Source organism: Enhydra lutris, unplaced genomic scaffold, assembly GCF_002288905.1.
Source record: "Enhydra lutris kenyoni isolate GAN:26980312 unplaced genomic scaffold, ASM228890v2 scaffoldscaffold13, whole genome shotgun sequence".
NCBI classification, from domain to species: Eukaryota; Metazoa; Chordata; class Mammalia; order Carnivora; family Mustelidae; genus Enhydra; species Enhydra lutris.
Window position 1 is genome coordinate 30,568,674 of NW_019154097.1, and position 9,688 is coordinate 30,578,361.

A 9,688-nucleotide genomic window follows, 5' to 3' on the forward strand; every position below is an offset into this window, starting at 1 on the left:
GTGGGGGATACAGTCACATCCTTATACAGAGTATGCTTGCATATACACAGATGATCCCTGGAAAGATATGGAAGAAACTGGGAACAATTGTTGTCTCTGGAAGGAGAATTAAGGGAGAGAAGAGAGATGAAGTTTTCACTACAGACACTTTGTTATCTGAGCAATTTTTTTTTTAACATGAGTAAGTATCATGTGTCCAAAAACTTAGTAAGATGCTAACAAATAGCGCTTCATCTCAATCATTGGACAAAGAATCAACATTCTGAAACAGAATCCACTACAGAGTTCCTGTCTGTGAATTAGAGACCCCAGTTTGCTTTAGAGGAGAGTCTTTAAAGAATGAAAGAACATGACAGAGAGGGAGGGATTACCCATTTAAATCAGGTTAAAAAATATTAGATAAACAAGTTGCAAAGGGTGTGTTGTTATAATTCTCCCTTGGGTGTGCCATGGTGTAGTACTATACATGGCTTCAGATTTCAAGTATCATAAGGACTGTTAAATTAAGAGCTTCTCTTACATTTTTTTTTAAAGATTTATTTATTAGAGAGAGAGAGAGAGAGAGAGGCAGGCAGAGGGAGAGGGAGAAGCAGTCTCCCCACTGAACAGAGAGCCTGATGCAGGGCTTGATCCTAGGTCCCTGAGATCATGACCTGAGCCGAAGGTAGATGCTTAACTGACTAACTGAGCTACCCAGGTGCCCCAAGAGCTACTCTTATTATGTAATTTTTATCTAAAGTTAAGTAAACTTAACTTTACAGTTTAGTTAAGTAAACTTAACTTTACTATTTACTTTTTCTTCTTAGAAAGTCATGCATGCTCATTATAGAAACTCCAGAAAGTGTAAGTAAAGTATAAAGAGGAAGGAAAATTAATTACCCAGAATATTGCCAACCAGAGACAACCACTATTAATATTTTGGCATTTCCTTTTATTCTTTTTGTTTGTTTTGTTTTTACATAGTTGATATTAGTCTGTATGTGTTATTTTGCTTCCTTGGTATTTTTCCTCCTTAATATTACATCAAAACTTACTTCTCCCGTTGTGAAAACTCTCGGTAAACACAACTTATAATGGCTGGATAACATTCTACATCTCCTGAGATGATTATTCTTTTAATCTGTTATTGTGGCAAATTATCTTGACTTGTTTTTTTTTTTTTTTTTTTTTAAAGTAGGCTCCATGCCCAGTGAGTGGCTCGAACTTCCAACCATGAGATCAAGACCTGACTTGAGATCAAGAGTTGGATGCTTAACCGACTAAGCCACCCAGGCAACCCTTGACTGGGTTTTTCTAAAGTCACACTAACCTTGTGCTCTTTGAATAAACCCAACTTGGGTGGGGGGCGCCTGGGTGGCTCAGTGGGTTAAGCCTCTGCCTTCGGCTCAGGTCATGATCTCAGGGTCCTGGGATTGAGCCTCACATTGGGCTCTCTGCTCAATGGGGAGCCTGCTTCCGCCTCTCTCTCTGCCTGCCTCTCTGCCTACTTGTGTTCACTCACTCTCTGTCAAATAAATAAATAAAATCTTTTAAAAAAACCCAAAAAACCCCAACTTGGGAATGCTGTATTATTCCCTTAATATATTACTGGATTCAGTCTAATATTTTATTTAGGATATTTGTATCTATTTAAATTTTCTTTGTTGCATAGTATTTATTAGGGTCTGGTAACAAGACTGAGATAGTCTCTTAAAATGAAATGGAGAGTGTCACTTCTTTTTCTAGTCTTTGGAATAGCTGATGTAAGACTGGAGTTACTTCTTCCTTAAGTGTTTGATACAACTAGCCAGTGAAATCATCTGGGCCAGATTTTCCTTTGTGGGAAGGTTTTTAATTATGAATTCAATTTTCAAAATAGTTGTGAGTATACTCAAGTTTTCTATTTCATCTTGTGTCAATTTTGGTAAGTTGAGTTTTTTTCTTTTTAAGGACTTTGTCCTCTTCGTCTACATTTTCACAATTTTTGGCATGGAGGCTTTCAAAAATAATTCCTATTACCTGTTTATTAACTGCAGATCCTTGATAATAAAAGTATACCTCCTTTTTATTTTATTACTATTTGTTTCTGTTATTTCTTCCTTGTCTTTGATCTATTTCATCAGAGGTTTAGTAATTCATTAATCTTTTCCAAGAACTAATTTTTGGTTTTGATGTCTCTAAATCTTCTATTTCCTTAATTTATGCTCTTTATTGCTTCCTTCCTTTTATTCTCTTTACATTTCTTTATTTGGTTTCTTTTCTAATTTCTCGAACTAAATGCTTATAAGCTTATCACTTTTTGGCCTTTCTTCTTTTGTAATATATGAATTTGAATGCTATAAAATTTCCTTTGAATACAGCAGCCCTCAAATTTGGGGGATGTCAGGGTAAAATTGTTCCTAGGTATTCATCTCAGTTCTTTCGGTTCAATCTTCTCCCAAATATAGACCATATTTTTTATCTCTTGCTTTCTGATGACTTTAGTGTGATGATTTATATTTTTTAATCAGCTTTTTAAGTTACCTTCAGTGGGAGAATTTATTCAAATTACTTGGTCTGCCTTTACCAAATGGTGATGTGATGTGCTCTGCACAATTTTCCAATATAGGGATATACCGTAAGTTATCTAACTACTCTTCTAGTGTTAGATAATATAAATATCTAACAACTATCAATATACACATACATTTATTGCATTTCAGATTTTTTTCTCCTTAAGACAGATTTCCATAAGCAGAAATACTGGGGAAAACATTTTTAGGTCTCTAGATACTTTTGCAGTTACATTAACTTGCACTAGTCACTGGTATTTGAATATGCCTATTTCTTCCCAGCAGTAAGGACTCTTTTTGAACTACCCAGCTTATTTGACAGGTGAAAAGTATTCCACTGTTGCTCTAAAATGTTTTTATCTTACATTGTTGATAGGGATAAACATTTTTTGTTTACTACTTATTTGAATTTTTTATACCGTTTGGGAATCCAATTGATTTTTATTTCTCTGCATGTTTATATAAGATATTCATAACTGGCTGTAGACTGTGGGGACACCAACCTTCTGCCTTCAAGAATTTGCTGCTAAATGCAAAGATCAGGGACACCTGGGTGGCTCAGTTGGTTAAGTGACTGTCTTCGGCTCAGGTCATGATTGGGGAGTCCCAGGACTGAATCCCGCACTGGGCTCCCTGCTCAGCAGGGAGTCAGCTTCTTCCTCTGACCCACCCCCTCTCACGCTCTCTCTCTCAAATAAATAAATAAAATCTTTGAAAAAAACAAATGCAAGGATCATGTTTCACCATCCCGGCGAAACTTCTGCATGCCTCTCCAGAAGAGGCTGTCAAGGCCTCGCGTCAGTGAGTAGCAAGCTGGTCTTGCTTAGAGGGTCAGTGGCATGACTAAAAACTGCCATTCATTCACTCATTCAATCTATATTGACTAAGCTCCTACAGTACTGACCTATAGTGGATGATGAGTGAATATTTGCTGAAATAATGAGGGACAACCTGCATGGGTCAAGGACACCCTCATAGACCTGACAACCTAGTTGGGGGACAGACATCAAATGATCATTGAGAAAAATATATAATCATAAGCCGAAATATATAAAATGAAGAAAAAGTAGTCTACTCTATGACCGAACAGAATAGGATACCCAAGTGAGGAATGGATCAGGTTTAGGTGAGGGGGGGGTGGAGGGAATCACAGGTGGTCTATTTGAAGATGTGACATTTGAATTGAGACAAATGATGAGAAACGGGTAACAGGAGTGGGGGAAGTGTGCTCCCTGCAGAAGAAATAGCCTGTGTAAATGTCCCAAAGCGGGAATGACAGTGGAGAGTTGGCTGCCCTAATCTCAGTTTTCACATCCTTGTTCCTTGAGTCAGTGGGAGTATAGAGGAGGGAGTAGCAAAGATTCACAACTAGAAAAGTAAAGAAGAAATGAACTGAAGTTTTAAAAAGACTTACAGCATAGTTCTAGGAACCACTACACGGCCTACTGCTAAGGCATATGCAAACAGAATTTTCTAAAACTAGAAGTCTGAACAGTGATACTGACAGGGCCAGTTGTTTTATATACAAAATAGTCTTGGCCTCAGAAAAGGCCTCATATTTATTTCTAAGCTGTTTCCGGGGCTGCTCCTAACTTAAGAAGATACAGCTTAACAGAAAAATATCAATCACACAGTACTAAACAGGATGCAGACTTTTTACCAAAATGTATACAGTCAATCATTTCACTTGGAACACACTTTTGGCACAAAGGCTGAGATCTGTCTTGGAAAACAAAGTCATTTCAAATCTGCCTGGGGAAGCGAGACCAGTGAGCGTTCCCAAACACAGGACTCCTAAGCATGTTTGCAACGGACAAAGCAGGCATGGAGCGAGGAGGCCAACGTACTGTTCTCTCGGACCAAGCAGAACTCCCATGCGCTCTGGCTCTCCAAAGTGCTCTCCAGGTCCACGGCGACATTGGGCTCGCTCTGCTTCTCCAGGCGGTACTGAGGGCCTGGAAGATCAAAGGGGCAGGAGGAGGGGAGGAAGTCTGAAACAATGAATTTGACATTGAAAAAACACCACATACTCGCGAAAAGCTGATAAAGCACTAGGAAAACGATGAAGTCTGTCTGAGAGGGTCTAGCTATCCAAGATGGAAGAGTTTGGGGTTTTTTTTCCACAAGGTTTTACACAATTGTCTGTTCTATTATCAGCTCTCTTTTTGCTCAGATCCCCCAAACAAGGTGAGAGGCAGATGGCTTTTGAGCTGGCTTGACTTGGAATTGCAACATGGCTACATGGGTTCTCAGATATCAGCAAGTAACCTACTGTCTCCGAGCCTCTGTTTCCTAATATGTAATGGGGGGGCTATTTATACCTTAAGGATTACTCTGAAGATTACAGATGATACAGAAAAAATACTTAGTATGCACCTGCCTCCTAGGAGGCACTCCCACAGAAGTACTTATGAATAATCATTATATAATAATGAATAATCAATTAGAAGCAGGAAGTATGTTCAGACCTCTAATATGATTATAGCCCAAAATCTTTTAAAAAATTTAAAAGGCAGGTGAGGTAAAAACAAACAAACAAACAAAAATCTCTGATTTCTGGGTGATGGTAATAGACAGTAGCTGCTGATTCATGTTTTTGTTGAAACATTCATGAAAACACAAAGACACCGGTTCAATAATACTGAAAACCAGGAATACTAGCTAGCCTGTGTCACATAGGGGCTTCTGGCAGATCTTAATAAAACACTGGGGCATTTTATACATTTATTCATGTATTTCTTTGTCAAGCCAAATGACAATCTTGTTCTTCTCAGATAACACCTAACGGGTCCAATGATCAGATTCAAAAGACTGCTCTTGTTGTTAATGGTTATTGAAAAGATTAGAGGTGTAAAAAACTGTCTTATTATTTTGACTATGAAAGGCGTGTTTAGTCAGACAGAGGGGAGGTGTAAGAGATCTGAGGAAAGTATCAGAGGCCTTCCAGGGCTCCCAGGCGGAACACATATTTTTAGATATGTTCTTCAGCTGTTGTCAACTTGTTATTCATATGCAGTACTACTCCTTCACTAGTTGGAGGCATTTCACTCACCTCCTCCATGTCATTCTCCTCCCCTATGTTCTACGTCCATCGAGAGCACTGTCATGTCATGTCAGTTTCATGGGACAGTCTATCTCTTCTCTAATTGGTATGTCATCAGCAAGTCTCAGAGTTCTCACACACACGAGTCTTTTGTACACTACTTACAGCTCTTAAACTTTTACTAAGTCAACAGTGCTCAAAACACTATCTGTTTACAAAAATACACACTCAGGAACCTACATAATTCTTATAAACTCTAATACACTATATACAGGCCAAGAGGGTACTGTATTTCAACATTATACAGTTAAATTTTCATTTCAAAAATATTTAGCAAAAAAAGGTATGTAAACACTGATAATTCCCAGTCTCAGATATCTGTCACCTATCATCGACTTTTGTCAATTACCAGGCATGTTAATTGCTGATTCCTGATATCCCCATACTCACTGAGGGAAAGTCATCACAGAAAAATCATGCCGAGCTGAACTTCCAGAAAACTTAACTGGTGAGAAGAGTTCTATGCACTCTCTCTTTTCTTTCCTTTCCTCTCCCAGCACTCACCTTTTATAGCTGTGGGCCTCTTCAAGCCCATTAGGGGAAGGGAGTCACTGCTGACCCTAGAGCACCTCTTTGTGAGACACGGGTCTGCTAAACAATTTTGGACTGCTCCATCCCCAGTACCTCTCAGCAACACAGTGTGCCGGACAGTAACAGCCACCTCTGTGAATTTACAGTACAAAGTTTAGCTGTAATAATTCACTTTCTTATGACAGCCAAAATTTGGGAACACCCTAAATGTAACAATAGGAGACTGGTTAAACAAAATATTATGAAAATCCATAAAGATATTAAAAGTGATGCTGCAAAAATGCTTAATTTTATAAAATATGTTTATAATATGCTACTTTATGAAAACAGCAAATTATAACACAGTATGTGCAGGAAGGCTACAATTGTGAAAAAAAACATGTGTAAAATCACAGGGGAAAAAAGACCGCAAGGTTATTTCCAGCATGTGAATAGCGCTTACACTGGATGGTGGGATAATGAGTGTTTTTATTTTTCCTTAGTGTTTTTCTGTACTTTTCACATTTCCTATAATAAATAAAGGCTAGTTTTATAATTTAAAATACATCATCTATACTTGCAAGTCCTCTGATTTCTTACTATGGCATTTTTCTGAGGATACCATAATTATCACACACTGTGGCTTCTCTAATGGGTCTTTCATGTGATAATCAAAACCAGACATTTATCAGTTTACGTAGATCGCTATGTTCATCAAGTAACCCTGCAACCTAGGCTTACTTAGTCTGACTCTGAGCACAGCGTACAGGGGGCTGGGCTTCTCAAGCTGTCTGCCTACCTGAGAGCGGGGCTATAAATAAGCCACCACTTTCTTGATCGCTGTGTATCAGGCTGGTCTCCTTTGCACTCTTTCCTTCCAGGCTCTGCAGCTGCCTGGGAGACGTGAGGAGGGAAACCAGGGAAGGCAGGGAGTAGTAGGAAGGGTTTCTAGTCCTTAAACATGATGAGCCCCCTGTACCACTCTCAAAGCCATAACTGCCATCATTCAACTTTACTCTCTTATTTCTTGGGTCTTGCAGATATTTCTATTGAAATAGTTTGTTTCGTGAAAGTAGCTTTAGCATTTTCTCCTTGAAGCCTAATATGATGATGACTCTCACGTACTGAATGGCCATTCATTATATGCCAAGCATTCTGCATGTTACCTTGGTGTATGCTCCCAACAACTCTAAGAGGCAGATATTATTATTCCCATTTCACAGATTGGGACCCTAAAGGTTGGCAGGTTGAAGTAACTTGGCCAAGATCACAAAGGTAGGAAGTAGGGCAGGGGGAATAAAACCCAAGGGTCTTGGGCTCTAAAGCCTCTGTGTTTTAAATCTTTTTTCCTCTAGCAAATATAAATTACTGGCCAATTATAAAGAGGCCATTGTTTATACTGTAAGTATAGATTTTTGTAGATTTGTAGTTTCATTTGGGTTCTGAATCACTTAACTTGTGGTTTCTATAAATTCAAAATGAAAATGATCTGAAATAATTTATTTTAATGAAATCCATACATACTGATTTATCCTGTCCAACGGCTGTAACTTGGGTCCTTATGAAGACAGGGTCACCTTATTTTCCCCCTCCATCCAGAAAGACTCTCTCCCTCCATCTTTCCTTAAGAATATTCCTATGTGTGCCCAGTTTTGTCATTAAATTGAAATTTCGAGTGTCATTTTCTGCCCTGCTCTTCCATAAAAGCTGAAGACCAACTTGGAAACCCATTTCTGAGCTTAGCAAAGGACTGATGAGTCTTGACTTTGGAGAAGGCAGGGTGGTTAAGTCGTAGATGAGACTTGAGATCGAAATCCAAATGGAAAACTGCCTCTTACAATATCAATTTCACTCCTAATTCTTGCCCAGGGGATAAAACATCTCACATAGAAGGACTGTTGCATGAATTTTCCTCTGAAAAAGCCAGATGGATAAGTTCAGGCCACATCATGTAATGAGAGGCAGTGTATGTATGAGAAACAATATAACCTGGTGGTTAGGGGCACGGACTTGGGGCCAGATTGCCTCATTCTACTCCTGGCTTATCAACTTAGCTGTATGACTGTGGGGCAACTCAGTATCTCTCAGTTTCTTCATCTCTAAAATGGGAATCAGTTTCTTCATCTCTAAAATGGGAATAATAATATATCATAGGCCTATCTGAGGATTCAATGAGTTAACAGCTGTAAAGCAGTTAAAACAGTATCTGATACATTAATAGTGTTATGTAAGTGTCAGCTATCCACCACAGCCGCCTCTCGGGACCATAACAATACTAAGAGATCATAACATAGCCGGGCCTGCTACTGTATGCCAGGTACTGTGCTAGGCCTTTCATACAGATGATCTGATTTGTCACCCTAGCATGTAAAGAATATGAATTCCATTTCATGCAAGAAGAAACTGGAACCAACAAAGGCTGAATAATGGGCATAAAGAAGGTCCCATAGGAAGTAGAGGAATGAGGATTCACAGCCGGGCTGCCCCAGCCTGTGCTCTGTAATACCTGCAGACCATACCGCCTCCCTCATAACAAGCTCTTAATAAACGTCTGGTGATGATAATCAAGACTACGACAGCCCAGACCCACTAGATCTATCAACCTACAGTCTCTATCAAATGCTTAATTTTCAGGCAGCTAACATGGGAGAAAAGAAAAAAGAGCAGTCAAAACCACTTTAGAAAGCAAGCTGTGAGGTCAGTTTCTATTAATATATTTTTGCCAAGGAAACGATTATATAAAATAAAAAAGTCTCCTTCACACTGAACAGGACATAGTTCTCAAGGCAACATCCACCTTTAGAAAGAGGTTTTAAAATGTCACAGCTGCACATGAAGCCACATGCCCTCTACTTCACAGTGGATGTGGACACAAAAGGAAGATTCTGGGAAGCAGTTACTGCGTGGCAACAGGAAAACCTGCTTGGGCATTCCAATGATGTATTTATTGCAGTAATACCATGTCACTGGATGGTCTAGGAACAAAATACTGCTCTGGACACTTAGGGAGGGATCCAAGTTATAATACCCAGGCAGGATTTTTATGGGATTTTGTAAACCTGAGGCAAACGTCTCAGCACATAAGTTTCAAAGGAAATCTGAAGTATCCTTCGCATGGTGGATACATACATGGTCAGTCTGGCTTCCTCTATCCCTTCAATCCTTGACAGAAACATAAAAGGCTTTAGCATGCAATTCCTTAACAGCTGAGAGCCAGCTGAGAGTTGAACTCCAGTGGGAAGCAAACGCAGAAGCCCAAAGAGAGACCACTGCCTCAATCACTGTGCATCTTCCTTCTAAAGACACAGGGGAGAAACATCCTTCAGACCTCACTCTCAGGAAAAAGCTGCATTTTCTTGGAGCAACTGGTTTGCTCTTTTGTATCTTTAGACAGCTTCACGTAACTCCTGTACTAACACAGAGCTTCCCTTTCTCCTTTGTGTGTGAGGAAGCTCAGCACTAAACTGTGATCCAACCGTGCTGACTGGGCCCGCACTTCTGTGACAATTAATCCTCTGGATCTTTATTTTCCTTGTCCTTTTTT

At 39.3% G+C, this 9,688-nt stretch overlaps 1 protein-coding gene across 11 annotated transcripts in view; it reads right to left on the reverse strand.

Moving 5' to 3' along the window:
* Positions 1 to 9,688, reverse strand: part of LOC111145709 (mitogen-activated protein kinase associated protein 1) — a 250,961-nt gene that overhangs the window by 59,997 nt on the left and 181,276 nt on the right. For 10 of the 11 annotated variants that reach the window (XM_022500841.1, XM_022500849.1, XM_022500848.1 and 7 more), the window contains one exon: positions 4,379 to 4,486. The exons of the other annotated variant lie outside the window; for it this stretch is intronic. In XM_022500841.1, the coding sequence (XP_022356549.1) occupies positions 4,379 to 4,486 (108 nt within the window). The remainder of the gene's footprint in view (positions 1 to 4,378; positions 4,487 to 9,688) is intronic. 11 annotated transcript variants of the gene reach the window in all.